Below are 19,558 nucleotides of genomic sequence, written 5' to 3' on the forward strand. Positions count from 1 at the left end.
GGAGGTTCAACAGTCCCCATGCTCAAAAACAGTGACGCTTTACTGACTAAATACAATCTGGAACCAAGGCTATAATCATAATTGGGTGGGACAAAAATAGGAAATTGGCTAAAATGGAAACAAGAAGAAAACCCAACTGGAGCAGGAAAGAAATGCCACTTTATAAATTGCAATGTCTGTACTGTGAAATGCCTTAGAAAAGACTACAGGGAGACAGGAAGGACAGCTGATTGTCCTGGACCTGCACAGAAACACACCAGATACTTTTGATTTTGACCCCTCCTTTGTTCAGGGACACATTATTCCATTTCTGTTAATCACATGTCTGTGAAACTTTGTTTGTTGTTTTCAGTTTATGTCTTAGTTGTTGATTCTTTTTATGTTCATACAGATATTTACTCATGTTGAGTTTGCTGAAAACAAAAGTTGTAAGTGAGAGGACGTTTTTTTGCTGAGTGTATATTTGTAAATAAAAAAGCCCTGAAAAGGGTGAACAGTCCCCAAGATCACAGTGATTTTTTTTACTAAATACAATCTGAAACCAAGGCCATAATCATAATATATATGTATACATATTTAAAAAAGCTCCAAATGCCAATATATTGATCAGTTATATTCTCTCTCTCTCTCTCTCTCTATATATATATATATATATATATATATACACATATATATTCTACAACAGGCAACTATGGAATAATCATTAGCAAATGTAACGATAACTAAACTTAACAAATTGCAATTGCTATTACAAACATTTCAAGTTTTACAGTGTAGCCTACTGCAGTGGTTATTAAAGTGAGGTCTTGAGGGGACTCAGGAGTCCTTGTGGGGGATCCAGGGGGGTCCCCCCACAATAATTCCATCCATAAGCAATACAATGACAAACTGACTATTTTGGACATGGGTTTCACACACTTTCTGTAATAAAACTAAATCTAAAAGCAAAAATCCTATCAGTGGGGTGATCCCCGGATAAATCACTTTATTAAAATGTTGGATGTCAAAGTCGGATTATATGCAAGTATAAATATGAGATTGCTCTACACATGTTTAAGTTAATACACTTGTGATAAGCAGGGGAAGTCTGCCCCACCATCCCAAAAACACAAACACCAACTTGTACAACAAATTGTATTTATTCGACCATGAACAACTTACAATAAAAACAAAGCCAACAAACCAGTCAGGTGTTTATGGTAGATCTAAATGTATCACGTTGTTATCTGAACATGCTTCACTTCAGCAGGTCGACCCTGAAAGAATATTGCAGATATTAAAATAAGCTGAAAGGTTAAATTCACACAAGAGAAACAAGCTCTTTGGTTGGAAAATTAATGCCAAAACCCTCATTTGTAAGTTCATCTATAATCTTCCCCAGACATATGAATGGGTCAGATGGGTAGTGATTGATATAATCATTGGGATGGCTATTGACTTAATTAAATATCAGAACTGCAAAACATACATACATGACTAACAGCTCCACAGCTCATTTCACTGGAAGTCCTTTTCTTCAGTTCATCTGTCAAAACAAGATATTTTTAGATTTTCAGACGTTAGTCATGTAGGTGTAGATGGGGGTATAATTTGTGTAGTTTTTACACAATTAAGTTATACAGAAATTAAAATCATAAATACATTAGCACAAATTATTATTGTATTATTGTTTATTTAGCATAATATGGTATATGCCGAATTGAAGAGTTGCAACTTTTATTCAAAGCATGTTAAGAGTTTTGTTTTGCTGGTTAATGAATATTGGTTAAATAAACGAGTTCAAGTTAAACAACACATTTTTAAATAGGAGTTTGGCTTGAAGCGGATCTCACACACTGGAACACGTTGACTTTTCTTGACCACGTGCTCAGGTGGTGGTGGGTGAACGACGCGAGGCAGACTAACCACCTGCGCTGTCTACAACACATTGTCACATAATAACTTGGTATTAACGGATTTATTTTAAATTACTCACCTGATTACGGAACAAGGGCCAGTATTTCAGATAAAATGCAATTTCAGATAACGTCGCTGAACGAACCTCGTTTCAAAATCATGATCTTTAAAGCGAGCGAGAGTGTGAGCTACCCATACTGATTTAATATGCACAAAGCATTCATTTTAAACTTTTCCTGTCTAGAAAAACAACTACATGCCACAACCACACCAGCCTTCTTCTTCTTCTTCTTCTTCTTCTTCTTCCTTGTCTTCGAAATTTAACCGCGACTTGCATCCTTTGTGTCACATTACTGCCATCTTCTGGCGTTTCTTAACCCCCACAGTGCCCTGATAGTCAGATTTTCCCATCAAACTTCAGAAAGATGACTGCTGTTTCCACTTCCACCCTTTAAACCTGTTCCTGTTATCGTTTATGTTTTCAATCCCTCCATCATGTCTTTTCTCACTGAGGTATATTTCCTGCAGCTAACAAGTACATGTTCAACTGTTTATGGTACCTGACAACATTCTCAAAGTCCACCATACTGAGAATAGGACTTTGTCTGGTCATTACTACCTCCTCTTTTCTATTTCCTCCTCTGTTTATCTCAATACTCACTCTGTTTTGTAGTACATGTTGCTTATTCTTCTCCTGATCTCAGTGCTGATGACACTTGATTTTCTTCCAAGCAATGTCCTTTCTTTCTGATCCTGAAAGATTAATTGTGGTGGGCTAGGCTGTCCAGCAGTCATTACAGATTACAGATGTGTATGGTTTGCATGTTCAACCCACTACAAAATGGCGTACAACTCAGCCGTGTATGCACTTAAGAAGTTTGACGTCCATTATTGGTACTCTGTGGCTATAGAAACTGAAACTGCAGAACCAGTGTTGTTTGAACAGTGGATCTTCTGACCATATGTACTCTTGTGTATTTACGTTCTCTATAACTATAGAACTAATTTACTAAATCTGCAAGTTTCTTTCTCGCCTTAACTTGAAATAACTCTGAATCTACAGATACAGGGGTTGTAGACTACATCGGCGTCTTCACGCCCAGGTCTCTTGCTGCTGCGTCTCCTCTCCAACAAAAACTTAATTTTACTGTCCCTTCCCTTTCCCAGCAGGACGTTTTTTTGGTTGGACGATTATCTCTGTGCCCTCTCACATTCATCCAGTAGTTGACTCTGAGCTGTTTCCTGCATAAACACGAAGGCATTTCCCCTGCCTCGACTTATAGGGCACACGCGTTCTTCACGCTTGTGTGCACAACCCGAGAGCCTGAACCTGGATCACATCTAATCTTTCAAGCAGTTTCTGATGCAGATCCATAAACTACACTCCCAATAATCCAGCCTTGATCAAATTAGAGCTTCAAATTATATATAAATAAAAATAAACTACAGTAAATTCCACAAACACATTTTAAATAAGGGAATTCCAGGCAATCTCAATTACTGCAAAGCCTTCGGCCCAGCTGACACTAACAGCCCTGCAGCAGATATTTTTCACAGTTGACATTTGATACATTGTGAATACCAAATATATTGATTTAGCTCTTATGTGGTAGTACATTTGTCATCGCTAAATAAACGGAAGTAATAAATGTTAAATGTTATAAGTTATATGTTATAAATGCATTACATAAAAAAAAGACACATTTTCAGCTTTAAAAAACCCCCAGATTAATTACTATTAAAAATCAGAATGGGAGGGCAGGTGAGGGGTTTCATTCAGCCATGAAAAGCAGCCGACAGCAGCTAACTCCACAGCAGACACCAATTAAAGAGGTGGCAGGGTTGGTTTACATCATAGTGCTATAATGAGCACTCTACAGGTGTACCTAATAAAGTGGCCACTTCAGTTCAGTGTTTGAGCAAAACGCATCATTCATCATGAAACATTTGTTTCATGAGACGAGTTTTGGAAGAATTTGAAACCTACATTGTTTACGTCTGCTAACTCAGTCATCTTCACTGCCTTTGTTGTGCATTCCTAAGTTTCTTAGCATGTTCGGGCACAAACTGAAATATATATATAAAAAATACTTTTAGAAGGGCTGTATTCAAAATACATACTGCCTACTATATTCTCAGTATGTTCTGCATACTGCCTATTAATGAACAATTAAGTTTGCCGTTACCAGCACACTGTTGAAGTATACTAAAGCAAGGCAGTCATGTGACTGCACCACATGATCACCATTGTGCTGTCTGAGTAGAAGCAATGCCTTTTGGGGCGATAGATGTCTAGCAAGCTCACAGCGAACAATTTCATGTTAACCTAGTTTTTACATCCAGGCAATTCTCGCATACACAAAATCCATTTAGTATGCAGGAACGCACTACATACCCATACATCAGTCAGCGACTTTGTATCGCCTCACTCACCTGCTTAAACACAAGCTACTTTCACCTCGTCCCAAATCCACACCGCACACTGATTTTAAGCAGGTTAGTAGTCAAAATAAAGTTTACTCAACAGTAGTCGGACTAAATACAGTCGATTACTGAGTGAGCTGTTGATGGACATTCTCCCACAATGAAATACACTCCCTTAATCCAATGTCAGAAAATAGTGTGAGGGAATCTATTAGTCTGACAAGATTTTACTGGGGCCCGAAGTTGTACCAGTGAGTCAGCAAACAGTACCAGGACCTGGGAACATGCAAAAGAGGTGCAGCCATTTTTAAATAGAATTACTCATGTGCTATAAGATGTCAAAATTAATGCTTTAAAATTTCCGCCTCGGGACATCGGATGGATCAGGTAACTAATCTCTTCATGGAACATCATACAACAAGTCTTATAGGTCTCTTTCCATTCACTGTTTTTAATGTACAGTAAGCATGTGACTAACAAAACAGGAAACAGCACCAGTAGAAATGTGTACTTCAGCTAATCTAGCCGTGTTCCAACTATTCTGGGCAATGCTGTGTGTGCATAATTTATTATGTGTGTGCATTCATCTTACAACTGCCTTTAGGGTAAAAACCTAAGACTGCCTCTACTCAATTTCACTGAAACAATTTAGCCTAGCCTCGGTTATTAATTAACAACTCGCAGCACTATAAGCCACACAATATTAACGCTCACAATGATTACAAATACATGTCAAAATAAATATCAAAAGATACATGTTGTTCGGCTACTGTAAGCACAACTGATTACGTCAAGAGTACAGGCATTTCTTTTTTTTGAAAAAACGGAAAATAGAATAAAATGGAAGAACAAAGTTTGGAGAAAACAGATTTGATAGGGAAAATAAAGAGAAGAAACTATTTAATTCCTGTTCAGCACATCTTTGCTCAGAGTCATTTCTCTCCATCACAGCCAGGTGAACAAGGGTGAGAACAGTTTTGAGGGTGCATCAGAGGCAGCTCGCTCTGTCCATTTGTCCTTTAGCTGGAGGAGGGGTGAACAGTGTCTGTTCCCTGTTTATTATCCCAGCTGGCCTTAGCTCACCCAAGGCAGGGGAATCTTCTTTCAGCCCATTGTTCTGCCTTTTGATGAGGGACACGACCTGTTTCCCTGCAGGAGAGAAACCCCCGGGGGGTCCGAGCCATAATGCAGGATAATCCATGCCTCTCGGCCCCCACAGCTGGGGCGGGTTTGAGGGTGGGGAGAGCCAGAGTGCTCGGCCTAGCAGTTGATGGAGGTACAGTCTGCTTTGGCTTTCCCCGCGGAGTTGATTATCCTCATGAGGCAGTGTCCAAACTCCTCCAGGGTCATCCTCTCCGCTTCGGCCTGAGGCTGATGAGTCTGTTCTGCCTTTTTGGCCTGTTCAATCAGACACTCGCACGTCGCTTCAAGCACCTCCTTTGTTACAAACGTATATGGCAGCCTGCAGGGAAAGAAAACAACGCCTTAGTGAGAAAATACAGTACATCTTCCTTACCGTCCAGTAGGATTCTATGGAAGTTTTTCCTCCAGTGTTTTAAATGCTTTTTCCAAGATTGTAGCACAAACAACTTGGATTCATGGTGACGACCGTGAAGAAGTGGAAAATTAATATGTTGTATGATAAAAAGGATCAGGTTTGATTAGTCAACAGTGGAAGGTGAAAGGCCTGATAATTAGTAAAACATTAGAATAGTGGTTAAACAAATAGTTATACCGGCTAAATTAACCTGTTGGTTTTGGCTATATTTTGTATTTAAATGTCTTTATATTTCCCTATGTTGCTGTTATGTGGAGCACTTTGAATTGCCTTGTAGTTGAATGAAATGTGCTACACAAATAAACTTGCCTTAATGTTATCAGCTACCATTATCTGTTAACAGAGACTGCAACCCCAGTTGTGTTCCTCAGTAATATATTTACATTGGTAATTACCTGCCTCTTAACTTTGATTTCTTCTTTAAAGCTAGGACAAGTAATGAAACTATCCAGCAACAGCTAAATTTCTAAAGAACCTAAACGAAACTTCTCACTTCAGATGATAAAAGGGCAAGAGGGAAATACAATGTTCATTATAAACAACTTTAGCAGTTATAATATTGCAATCTTTTGCAGTGGCAGAGTCTATCATTTCTGCACAGGATTCAAATTGCCTTTAAATGACTATGTATTTTACGATATTTTACTTTAATACTGAAGAAATTAAGCTTTAAGTATTTATTAGTATTTTAGTATTTAAGTATTGCCTATACATGTACGAGAGATTCACAGAAAAACGATGCTGCATGCAACCTAGAGTTAGTTCTTTCTCCTACAGCTATATGAAGTTACTGCTAACCTAACATCTCCTGCCGCTAGTTTACATTAAAAAGCATTCAACTGTTGAAACGTGTCATGGTGGCTTTTATTGTTAAGCCATCACCCCAGGCCTGCAAACTCAAATGGGGGGGTTGTGACATCTTGAGTATTGTTCTGTCATATGTTCAAACAATAAAAAAACCAAACTTCTTCTGCTTAAATGCAGATACATTTGTTTTTAATCACCTGTAAGTTGTTTATCACACTCTTTGCCTGTATTATTTTTGAACCATTTGACTGAGGTTGTTGCCGTTTTATTTTTTCTATGTTGCTTTTGTGACTATGACCTCGTGTCTACCTACTTGTAACACAAATTGCCTCGGAGGACAATAAAGTTTTCCAAACTGAAACGGAGTTTTGTATTGATATTGATTTGTATTAACATTCACTGCTTCGTTTCATTCATTTTTTTAAATGCATTTTCTTCTTTTGGACGTTGCTTTCATGATTGGATTCATGTTTGACTTGCAAGTCATAGTTTGGGTTTGTGACTGACTTATCGTAGTTAACAGAAGCCAAACTTCACTTGAAATGCTAGGGGTATGAGAGGGAGAAAAAAAAAAAAAAAAAAAGGACGCTTATCGTCATCATAACAACTTCAGCTGTTATAATTATGCAAATGATTATTCCTGTAACTTCTTATTGTTGTAGAGAAAAGTATTTCAGTACCTCCCACTTCCACTTGAAATAACAGGTGTCGTCCGCATGAGCAGGTCTGAGATCTGTGAGGACAGCTTGGTCTTAGCTGCAGTCTGCTGTTGTACTCTCACTTCTGCTGCATCAGCCAAGTGCATCAGCGTCTTCCTCTCTGGGCTCTCCTCAAAGTTCTTGCAGCCGATGCACTTACAAATAGACGAGCACATGATCTTCGCCTTTGGGGCGAAAGGAATAACATATACAAATGTTAAAAGTCTTATTTAGTCAATATGAAGTGAAAGCGACATTAACGCCACATTACTTCAGGTAAAACCCACCTCATAGCACTCGCAGTAGTTCTTCAGGCAGCCTGATCGTTTACAGTTGCAGCCTTTGCTGTGTCGACGATCTGATTCGCCCTCTTTGCCTTTGCCAATTTTAGGTTTGAAGGCCTCTGGGTTCCGGTCCAGACACGTCTGTGAAAAACACATTTCACCTTGATCCATCCGACTGACAGGAGGCAACTCAGCCCAGTAAGACAACTCACAAACCTCAGCCATACCTTTATAGCTTTGAGACGTTCTGTTTCATGTTCCAGGTTGTTGAAGCAGTTATTGCAGTTGCAATTATTGCAGAACTCCCCGTTTGCAAAGCAGTCACAGTATCTAGGGGAAGGGGAAAGTTTAAAATAAATAAAACTTCCTGAATAAGACTGATTTAGCTGCATATTTCAAAGTGCTCCTCACTCACAAACAAGTTCACTTTTTATATAAAGTTACACATCCAGAGGCTATTTCTGCACACTTTAAATCAAAAACTACAGTCATACTTACAGTTTGAGACACTGTGACTTGGTGCAGTTACATGGTTTCCTCGGTCTTGAGGTTGTTTCTGCTGTTGACAAGCTGGGAGACAATGAATAATATCACTTAGATTAAAATGAAATCCAAACATATTCAACCAACAAATCAGTACAGTGGGGAGAAACTCATTTAAAAAAAAAATATAACTTCGAGCTTCAATTGAAAGTAAAAAAAAAAGTCCAAATCCAGATACAGACTGGAGACACTGTGGTTTACTTGCATGTTTTAGCTCCCAGGCCACTATAATGCCACTTAATAATCAATTAAAAGATATACTGTCACATTAAAGATTAGTAGTATAAGTAAGCAAGACAGTGTTTCCATTAAGCCCCAAATTCAATTTTAGTTCACACTACTGTTTGTGACCTAGTTTGTATTTTATTTTGAAAACCAAACAAAAAACGCCCATCAATGTTATATTTTCTAGTCTATTTTAAAATAAAAAGATTTAGTTTGTCTGTCCCGCATCAAAATAATAACTGCCTTCACGACACCACTTACCCGTTGAGTGGCAATCTGGCCTGAGTCTGGATCGCAGTGGACGCAGGGAAACCAGAGCTGCTGGCGAGGGTCACAAACGGTGACTGCTGGAGCTACAGGAGAGGCAGATAACGCAAAGGGAAATTCTCAACACTTGGATATCAAAAAAGGAGTAGTGAATTTTGTTTTTTTAAACACCAAAAAGAAAAAAAAGGAACAACCCTAACCTGTGTGACATATTGTGCTGGAACGACGGCATAGCCCACATTCCCGCCTCCTGGAGCTGGTGCCAGAACGGTGCCTGGAGGAAGGTTGGTGAAGTTGGGCTGGATCTGTGGTAGCGGAGTTGCAGGCATGATCAGGCGTTGCTGGGTCTGAGTGGTTGTTACTACTGCTGCTGACGTCAAGGGCTTAGGAGCCACCTAAAAGGGAAAACCATGTGTGAATGAGGCTGCTCGAGAGACATTTCACAGAAAGCTCTGATTGAATATACAGGAAGAAAAGTTACCTGTTTGATGTTCTGTGCCTGGACGATGGGGACAGACATCCTGACTGCTCCTGTACTGACCACCATAGGTTTAGCTGTGGGACATTAAGCATCATAAGTTGCCTCAGAAGAGCTCCCATGCCTTTGCTAAACAACATTCTGGGTTAGTTACCTGACAAACCTATCAAAAGGTAAGTTAATAAGTCACCTGTCTGTATGGAGCTGGTGCTAGGACCACTGGGCTGTCCCGTGCTGCTAGCGGTGGTTGCTGTGACGAGGCGGACGTAGTGGAACCTGCTACCTGGCACCTGAATCTGCTGCACATTCGGCTGTGCGCCCAGCGGGATGATGGTCTTGAACTGGGACCCACCGACTCCTCCCACAGACTGCACTGGTTTAATACTCTGAAAATATTCAGATACAACAGTAGACAGAGCTTTAGTACAAGTGACAGACTAATAAATCAACTTTGTACAGTAGGAGTCAAGCAGAAAACTTTGTTTCTAGCCATAAAAACCTTTTTAAAAGCCTCAACAGTTTCTGACTAAGTGAGCTCTGCCACATCCGACTCTAACGTACTTGTACCAAAGTGTCTTTCATTAATAAGTTTTAGAGCATTTGTAATGAAATATAATAGAAAACAACTTCGGAGAAGTTCATAATAGTGTACATAATTTATGCAAAATAAATTGCTTGGATTTCTTCCTACCAAAACAACAAGTTATAAAACCCGCCGCACTGTGTATCACACTTAAAAGGTAATGCACACAAAGCAAACAGACAACTGTGCCCCACACGTGAAATCTAATTTTACGGCTACAAAGAAACGGACAAATCTGTTTTGTTATGCTGCTTTATTGTGCAAACTGTATTAGTCGTGGCGCTGCAGGCTACACAAGCTACTGCTGACCCACAGCACAGTATTAAAGTTGATAAAAAATAGAACTTGCTGCCACAATTTTGATAAAGTCTTCTAACATTTTCTTTTTAGACCAAATGATAAATCAATTATCTGAGAAAATAACAGATTAACTGACATTTGAACAAAAAAAATAATTTGTTGGATGTAAACAAGGTGTTTTCGCTCTCTGTGTGTGGGTATTTATCAACACACTGCATGTTCTGCGGTAAACTTGACACGCTGTCTGCTGTCTCCTCTACATTTAAGGTGACCACGGCTTTAGCACAGCAGACGCGCCCACACTCCAGCTGACAATAAACACCGAGAGCGGCTCGGTTCTTTGATCTTACCTGTGTCGTGGTTTGGTTGGTGGCCAACTTGACTGGAGATGCAGATGTGGACTGCTGGACCGTGAGGATCTGCTGGCCAAGTGCTACATTGACAGGCAGCGCCACCGATTTCTGAGAGGCATTGGAAGTCGGGGAAGCCACAGATACAACAGTCACCTGGCGGAGCAAAAGTGCAGTGTGATCAAACTTGCATCATCTCACTACTATTCTCACATTATATTAATGTTCAGCCCACAGATATCAACTATGAACCTGTTTAAATCATGTTGCAATGCATGAAGCTTGAGGTTACTGCCAATAGAGTTCTTAAACAATCAAGAATTCATGCTGCATGTGCTGGCAGAAAGTGAATGAAAACAAGGCTGAAACGTAGCCTCAAGTATAAAAGGCCTTCCTCACTGTGAAACTCTTGATTTGTCAAACACAGGTGTGAATAATAACATCAGTGATTGCTGCAATCGCTGTAGGTGTGTCAGTCCCAGGGCTCTGGTATTGGGCATACTGGCAGACTGACACGACTTACAGGCACTCTTAAATGGGCCATCGTTAAGGTTGTTAATGACACCTGTGCTTTTCCTGCTAAACAAGATGAACTCTTGATAACAGCTGTGATGGCATTTCTAGGCAGTTGGTCAATATTGAATTGACAACTGAAATAAGTGGGAAACACTTCTACTTCACAACGAGAAAAAGAATAAATAAGAATAAAGAGACCTTTATTCTGTAAATGTGGTGTATTTTGTGTAAAATGTACCTTGCTGGGAGTCTTAAGGGGTGAAATAGCAATCTTTTTGCCGGAGATACTTTGTATACTTGTGTTGTGGGGCTCGGAGAGAGTAATGGTCCTCGCGGGCATCACTGGGGAATTCTGTGTCAGGACCCGTCCTGTAAACACATGACACAAGTTGTGGCTTATCCAGACGTCTTGGAACCAGAAATATTCCGACCTCAAATTAGAAAAAGCACACGTGAACGCCACTCCTTGGGCAAATCCATCTGCCCCGACTTGATGTAGAGGCAGCTGTCTAACATCACAAAACAATGGCAGCATACACTGTTAATGGTAAACCATCCACAATAAGGCAACAAACTATATTTGCCTGTATTTAATTAAAATAATACATTTGATTATAAAGTAAAACCTGTTCTGTATGTACATCGATGTTAAAATATGTCACCAATGTTATTAGGTAACCGGTTACAGTAAACAATCACTGAACGTCATCTTCTCTGCATAAACGTTACTCAGGGAAATGTTAAAAATGCCAAAAATTGTGAAAACATTAGAAAATATACATTTACTGACATTTGCAGCTTACAAACCAATGCAGCTTGACGAGTAACATATTTATGTCACTAATTTTCATTAAAACAGCTAAATTTCTAATTAACACCAAGGACAGTGCTGAAGGTTCAATTTTGTGTACGCTTGACAAAGAGGCCAGCCATGTTTTTTGTTTACGCTTGGCACCTAGAACGTTCTGAGTTGTAAATTAAGTTGTAAATTTTCCACTGGGAAGTTCCTACTTCTAACTTTAACTTGAACGCAGCATTAATCACAGCAGAAACAGAACACAGGAGAAACGCTGACATTTGATCACTTACTCACAGGTTAAAGAAAAACGATGTAGTCTTGACAAAATAATCAGACGACAATAATGCAAATACAATTACCTGCAATTACAGGAGATACTGATGTCTGAGGACTTAGACCTTTGCTGTTAACAGTTTTTGTGATGATGAACTTGATTGGCGCCGCTGAGGATGTTGGCGTTTTCTTGGCAATCTGTGGAGATATTTAGTAAAAATTTACGTGCAGTCTATTCATACATTCACAACTTAACATCAGTGGAAAGTTTTAATCCAAACATACTTCCCATCTTCAAGTGACATCTAGTTGAATCTTAATTTACTGCCAGAGTTTGTAAGCACACTTCAGTTGTTCATACATGAACATTATTTTTAAGCTTGTGCAGATTTGAATAATATGACTACAGTGACTAAAACATCAGAAATCAGTCACATCTGGCCATTATCTGATCCACAACACACTGAATCAGACATGTGCATCACTAGTTTATCTGCCAGACAAGAACCTAGATTTAGAGGAGATTAATGAAGTATTCAGCAGCTGGCGATGGCTGTCATAATTCGTGGTAAAACAGCCAACGACTGCCTGATGGTCACTGAAGATTGATCTAAGTATACGTATCAAATACCATCTATTAATATTAGATATTAACAAGTACATGAGAGTCCTTGTGAGCACAAATGTAATGTATTAACTGATTTAATAATTGATTTAATGTACTACCTTTTGATTTTATGCTCTGACATAATCTGCATTATTACTTTATTTAAATTATTCAGAACATGACTGTCCCCCTCTTTTTTCTTTAAACCATGTGTACAGCATTGTGTACAAATGGTACTTTGAACTTCCTCTGCGTTTAAAATGTGCTATGTAAATAAAGCTGCCTTCCCATGTGCATGTGTATATCAATATTTAGAAGGATTTGTGAACTCTGTATGCTGTAACGCCTGAACTAACAAAAATGTAAACAAAAAGGTAGCTTTCTCATTCAGCACAAGGTTGAACCTGTTTCTTGTCTACAAACTTGACTGTTCTTTAAGTAACACACATCAAACAGGAAAGGTAACACATTACAACTAGTTGTATCTGCTCTATTTTGCAGTCGACACAGTACAAGATCGTCTTGTCTTCTGCCATAACCTCTTCTTTAGACAGAGAAACAGTCAGATGCAAACAAACAGATTAGCTTTCTTATCTACCTACCCAGCACGAGAGCTAACGCATCAAAGCTACATGTGTTCTGTGCTGCTGAGACAGTAGTGTCAGATCGTCAACGACTGCCAAAAACTTATGTGGTTTAATGCAAGATTAATTCAATTCAATTTATATAGCGCCAAATCACAACAACAGTTATCTTATAGTGCTTTACATAAAAGAGCAGGTCTAGACCGTACTCTGTGATATTATTTACAGAAGCCCAACAATTGCCACCGAGAGCAAGCACTTGGTGACAGAGGCAAGGAGATTAGAGCATCAAAGCCCACGTCACGGTTTACTTGTTGGACAGGCCATTGGAAACTTATCCATGGATGGAAAAACTGAAATCCAATCTAACAGAAGCAGATATGATATAGATATTAATAGTTTGTAAACAGTTTGTGCAGTCTTATTGGCCAATGTTAAGAATGGGCAACAGAGCTGGGCAATAAAAAAAGAATTATAATTATTTATCACAATATAATTTTACTCAATAACAATAAAACAAATGTTCAATAAATGTTTGATTTAATTAATTTGAATCACAAACAAATTAGCACTTCTATTAAGATATTTATTTTGTTGAGGAAAAGGGACTTAAACTTAAGGAGTTTACAAATTTTCCTTCATGCATGTTAGTTCAAAAAAAGATTTTTTCATAATTGTTTTGAATGTCAAATGATCCACTGTTTGGCATCAAGTGTTTGTTCTGACAGTAAAAAAAAAAAGTTTAAAACCACAATTAATGCTCTGGTTTCTTCAACTTTCACTCAGCAGCAAAAATCAGCCTTTAAAACATGAAAAATAATTAAACATTTATTGTGATAATTATCGATTTCGAATAATATGACTTTTTTTTATCATGATAACAGTTTTGGCCATATCGCACAGCCCTAATTTACATCACTTATTTAACACTGATATGTGTAAAATAATTAAAAGGCTAATTGTTAAATAATGTCAAAATACATTTACATAAATATTGCACTATAACACAAAACAACCCATGTTACCTGTACGGTTTTCAGCTGCTGGGCCTGTAATGTGGTCAACTGGTTGCCAGCACTCCCCATCACCGGCTTCATCTCCGACCTCCCACCAATAGTCACCACTTTAAACTGTGGCGCTTGAGATTTCGTGTCTACTGCAGTCTGTGAAACGCCAGGCTTGCTGCCCGTGTGCGGTAACTGCAGCACTATCGGTTGCCCCGACTTTCCTATTGCTGTAACCAAAAGTTTTTGTCCGTCCTGCTTGATGACCTGAGGCTGAGTGGCTGCAGACTTTGCTGCCTCTGTGGCTTGGGATGAGGCCACCTTGTTGAGAATGATCTGATGGTTTGCGGCAGAGATGGTAAACGGAGCGGTGAGCTTCTGTAACCCACTAGTAGAGACACTAGTCCCAGTCAAACTATCTGTAGTTTTGGTAGTGGCTGTGGAAGTCGCCATGGAAGGTTTAAGGGTAAGAAGGGGTGACGATGTACTGGAAATCGAGATGGGAAGTTGACTTCCAGAGCTGATGCTGAAAGTGGAGTCTGTGGTGGTGGATGTGGTCAGAGCCTGAGTATGTCCTGTTGAAGTGGCATCTGAACAGAGGCTCAAACTTTCTGAAGCCATGGGCGTATCCGTTTCCATCGGGACCGATGTGTCATCACTGGGCTCTGACTGCACCGTGGTGCTGTCGGGCTGGGAGTGAGGGATGTCCTCTATGGCCTCAGTATCCATGATCTCATCAGGAAGGAGGCTGTTGACCTCTGGTGACACCACATCCATGTTTGCAAAGTCTCAGCTCTCCGTTATTCCTGAAAGAACAATGCAAATCATTTGTCACTGGCACAGTAAATAATACTTTCATTATTATTTAAATGCAATTCTTTTAACCAGTTAGGAGACGTACTCATTTACTGCACTAAATGCATCACGGTGCATGATGCACATAACCTTTCCCAAAGTTCTTGCATTTAGTTGTTTATGTTTGGTGGCTCCTGATTACATTTTAGATCTTTTAACGCTTTATGAACCTTTGCGTAGGTTGAGATCTTCAGGCAGGTGTCTCCTGTCTCTTCCTGAGTCCAGGCTGAAACTTAAAGGGAACAGAAAGTTTGCTGTCAGGGCCCCTGAGGCTCTGGAACGACCTTCTTGAGGAAATTAGGCTGTATTCTCGTTTTATTTCTCCTGCATATTTTAATGTTTTATTTTTTGTTATTGTATTTTGCCCGCCATGTCTCTCAATCTCTGCCTTTTGTAAAGAACTTTGTACTTTTTGACAAGTGCTCTATAAATAAAGTTTCTTCTTTTTATTTACTTACAATACTCTGACTAACATCCACCTGTATATTTACTACTTACTGGCACTTGAGTAGCTGTTCATATTGTACATACTGTATATATAACATCCACCTGTACCTCATGTGCAAAATAATATTTATTTATTCTTGAATCATTTTCACTATTTCACTACACTTTTGTCTTGCTGTCTACAAATGTTGTTGTTTTTGTTATGGTTGTGTTTAATTCTGTAGTTTGTGTCTGTTTTTGTTGAGCTTGTTGTCCTGTTTGTTTTGTTTATGTACACTAAGAGAGTCAAATTCAAAGTCATACTCGTACCTGACAATTAAAGGTGATTCTGTGGCACGATATATATATATATGATGATTCTATCGTTACATACATACATACAAATATGCATAATTGGACAACAATGCAGGCTGTTTGCATAGAGCTTTGCAAGAAAAATAAACTAAAAAGCAAGGCAGATAAAGCTAGCGAGTTAGTGTTCACAGCAAAAATGCCTGGTTTGACAACTTCATGCTTCACCCAGGGTGGGAAATTAACTTTTTAAAATGCAAAAAAATATAAGAGACACTGACAGATAAATGTTTTATTTCACCAGCCACTCAATAGTACACTTTCATGTTTTACCAGCATGTGGCTGCTGCTGCTTCCCCATCCTGCAGCTATCTGTAAATTAGTTTTATAGTAATCAAGAGAATGTAGTGTGAATGAATCACGTTTGAGCTCTCTACTCATAATGACACAGGTTGACAGCTGATGCTGGGTTAGCTAGGCCGCACCGATCATCTCAGGCGTGTATCTTTGTCCTGCTGCACTCTCCTCAACATGAATCCACTGAAACGCACATATGAACCCTGCCCACCTCTGAATTACACACACACACACACAGATGAAACTGTGCTGCACTCATTTGTGTAAAAAAAAAAAAAAAAAAAAAAAAAAGTGATCTTCGTTTGTGCAAAGATTGAGAAAAGCGACGAGGTGTTCTGCAGCCTGCGTTACTATTTCAGGCCGGGGTTGGATTTCGAAAGATCCGCCATTTTTACCTCGTCATCAACTCTGTTAGCTCTCCGGCTAACACTGAGCTATTGAGACTGAGGGAATGTTTTTACTATTAGTTAGATAAAGATAAGACAATTACCCGCAACAATCCCCACTCAAAGCAGAACAGCTACACAAGAGCTAAAGATAATACTCGCTGGCAACTGTGTGCTAACTTATTAGCAAGTAATAAACTCTTTCAGCGGACTAATAACGTAAACAATGCTAGCTTTCAATAATTCCCCTGTCGCTTGAATCATCCAGTTACATTACAACATTTTAGCCCGACACTGCATTTAATACTATTACCGTTACACTTATGTTACCACAAGGCCTGTGCTTAGTTAGCGTGGCCTAATCATGTATAAATTATATATTTTAGTTAAACGTCAGCTTAGACCTATTTTCCCCAGACAAGATGCACATAAGATCCGTTTCTAAACCAACTTCAGGCACAATACGAAGTTTACAGTTCAGTAATATGGACACAGCTAACACAGCAGAGGTTACTGCTAAACTTGTGCTCTTGTAAATTTTATCATCCGCAGAAGGAACAGTTAATGTAGAAGTCGCTTTACCATCGCATCAAAACAACTCTCAAAACGCGTCTCAAGTGTTCAGCTAACTTAACTTAGCTTTTTACTTTTCGTGTGCGACTTCACATAGCAGACGGTTCACATGGTTTTTACACCATATGTTGTCAGAGGATCACAGAGCGCTGGAACTGATCGGTTCACGGAGATATCTACACTGCTGTCTACCCTTAACCATCGTTATCATCCTCACTATCAGGCTCATCAAGCCCAGCGGGCAGGACAACAGTACTAGCGAACTTGCTGAGCTTGCTAACCCTGAGCTAGCTAGCACAACATTATATCTCAACATTGAACACGTTGTTAAATGTGAGGCTTTCTACCGGATGTAGTGCAGCGACATCTACAATGGGCCAACACGTAGTAATGCTTACCCGAGATATTCACACAGGGCAACGTTTCCAGATAAAGCGAGGAAAGGAAAAGGCGATTGTTCAAAATACCGCGCCGAGCGCCATTCCTCCCTGACATTTCACAAGTCGGCCACGCCCTCCGCGTCCTACGTCACCGCTACGTAATCCTTAAAGGGGCCTCACCAAAAATATTTCGGTTGTTACAATTAAAAACAGCATTTTTTTTTTCTCTCTTTATTGGATCTTGAATTCATCTCAAACAAATATCTTTTGGCAAAACAAAAGTAGGGTGGAGTCAGCTAAAATGTGCCACTTTTTGGTAAATGACTAATAAGACCTTCCAGTAAGCTATGCATGAGGCATTGGTCTCTTATAATAATATTTATTTGTTAAAGTAAAATTGTTTGGAATAAAAAGTTTAAAGATTAAAACATTCTGGGAAGAGGTAAGAGTTATAAATGAAAAGATCATTTCAAAACAAATTTTACTGGACCCTAAGCTTTTTCTGTTAGGCTTGTGCCCAGAGAAACGTTATATTTATTCATTTAGCTGACGCTTTTATCCAAAGTGACTTATGATTGCTATACATGTCAGAGGTCGCACACCTCTGGAGCAACTAGGGGTTAAGTGTCTTGCTCAGGGACACATTGGTAGATGGGTCACAGTGGGGAATTGAACCCAGGTCTCTCACACCAAAGTCATGTGTCTTTTCCATTGCACCATCACCACCCCACAACCTAAAAAACATTATTTTAGGAAAAGGAAGTGAGCATTTATAGACCTCAGCTTGCTGTAGGGCTAAAAATGTGTTGCACTGTTGTGGATTCATAAACCACGACTCAATGGATAAGACAGATATTATCAAGCCTTCCAATAGAAAAGATAGCTGACATATTTAGGGCTAAACAGCATGTATTTGAGAATATATGGAGTTCTTTCATTAACTGCAGGTTCCACCATTGTGGAATTCATACTATTGCGATATTATAGAATTATATTATTATTATTCTTTATTTCTGTTTTATTTTGTATTTACCACAATTGGTATGGCTTTTGTTAGATCACCATTTGTAAAAACGGGAGGTAAATTTCTGTTTTGACTGTATGTTTGTCTTTGAATGAATGGCTTTATGTCAAGCTGTTAAAATTGAAAATAAAAATATACATATATTTTAGAATGCACTGCAGATTGTTCTGGGTGTATGTGCATTTAAATAACTTTATAAATTGTTTTATTTTATTTAAAAAAAAAACAACTTTCTTTTCATAATACAATCTTGTGTTGTATGATGATAAATAAACTACCTTATAAACCTTGTATATGTAGGGCTACCAATATAATACAAATGGCATTTCTCTTTCCTTTATGAAGATCAATTTACGTTGCTGATGTCAAAATTTACTCAAATAAAATGAATAACTAAATTAAAAGTTCAGTGGCTTGATACAAAAAAAGCATAATGGGAAAGAAAAAATTATAGGCTAGCCTATATAATGAGAAAATGAAGAAACGTTAAAATAAGAAGCATATAGGCTATCTCTTTTGAAAATAGATTCTTTTCTAAATCTTTTTTTGTGAAGTGAAGTCACATTTTATCTAAAGACAAAAATATGTACAGAGATACAAGTGAGAACAGGGCCAGTATTGTTTATTATCATGTGTTGTATTAACATGTGTTAGTAGATTTAGCTACCAGGAGGCTTGCCCTGGTTGAAACACATATAATTACTGTGCTCATACCTTACTTACAAAGTATATCACTATCAGATATAAATCCTGCACACTGGTCTATAGTGTATACAGATATGTCAATATGTATGTCCTGTACATTTCCCACTTGTGTGTAAATTACATCTATGTTCGCATCTGCTTTGTTCAGTTCAGTTCAGGAGAGCAGCAAGAGCAGTGGAAAACTGAAACAAGAGGAAGATTTCTGTACAATTTGGATTAAGTCAGTTTATCATTTAGAAACAAAAGAAGGTCAAGAAAGAGAATAAGAATCTATATAGCACACTTAAGAAAACAAGGTTAATTTAAACATGTTGAGGAGTTTGTAATCAAAGAACCTGGACTGG

The 19,558-nt window shown here is 38.7% G+C and overlaps 1 protein-coding gene and 1 long non-coding RNA gene across 2 annotated transcripts; both read right to left on the reverse strand.

Annotated features, from left to right (window-relative positions):
• Nucleotides 1-1,120: 1,120 nt before the first annotated feature.
• On the reverse strand, nucleotides 1,121-2,201 carry LOC119914484. The gene is made up of 3 exons (XR_005446782.1): nucleotides 1,976-2,201; nucleotides 1,473-1,525; nucleotides 1,121-1,256 (listed from the first exon to the last, which is right to left on the reverse strand). It is a non-coding gene; the product is annotated as an uncharacterized LOC119914484 (long non-coding RNA).
• Nucleotides 2,202-4,751: 2,550 nt separating this feature from the next.
• On the reverse strand, nucleotides 4,752-17,626 carry lin54 (lin-54 DREAM MuvB core complex component). Its single transcript, XM_038733804.1, has 14 exons — nucleotides 17,504-17,626; nucleotides 14,218-15,002; nucleotides 12,088-12,199; nucleotides 11,168-11,298; nucleotides 10,414-10,569; nucleotides 9,371-9,566; nucleotides 9,184-9,257; nucleotides 8,903-9,097; nucleotides 8,697-8,788; nucleotides 8,166-8,237; nucleotides 7,895-7,997; nucleotides 7,671-7,808; nucleotides 7,366-7,568; nucleotides 4,752-5,782 (listed from the first exon to the last, which is right to left on the reverse strand). Exons 2-14 carry the CDS (start codon nucleotides 14,971-14,973, stop codon nucleotides 5,581-5,583), a joined length of 2,430 nt encoding a protein of 809 aa, XP_038589732.1. The 5' UTR covers nucleotides 14,974-15,002; nucleotides 17,504-17,626; the 3' UTR covers nucleotides 4,752-5,580.
• Between the last annotated feature and the right edge of the window lie 1,932 nt (nucleotides 17,627-19,558).

Source organism: Micropterus salmoides, unplaced genomic scaffold (assembly GCF_014851395.1).
Source record: "Micropterus salmoides isolate LMB-PRFRI ecotype aquatic unplaced genomic scaffold, ASM1485139v1 Ms_hic_scaffold_20, whole genome shotgun sequence".
NCBI lineage: Eukaryota > Metazoa > Chordata > Actinopteri > Centrarchiformes > Centrarchidae > Micropterus > Micropterus salmoides.

What these genes read in the sequence shown, in the direction of transcription:
- lin54 (XM_038733804.1), bottom strand. Translation starts at nt 14,973, where the DNA reads ATGGATGTGGTGTCACCAGAGGTCAACAGCCTCCTTCCTGATGAGATC. An exon ending in CAGCACAATATGTCACACAG is followed by an intron (nt 8,789 to 8,902) that starts GTTAGGGTTGTT and finishes CCTCTCCTGTAG; the next exon opens with CTCCAGCAGTCACCGTTTGT. An exon ending in AAGTCACAGTGTCTCAAACT is followed by an intron (nt 7,998 to 8,165) that starts GTAAGTATGACT and finishes CCCTTCCCCTAG; the next exon opens with ATACTGTGACTGCTTTGCAA.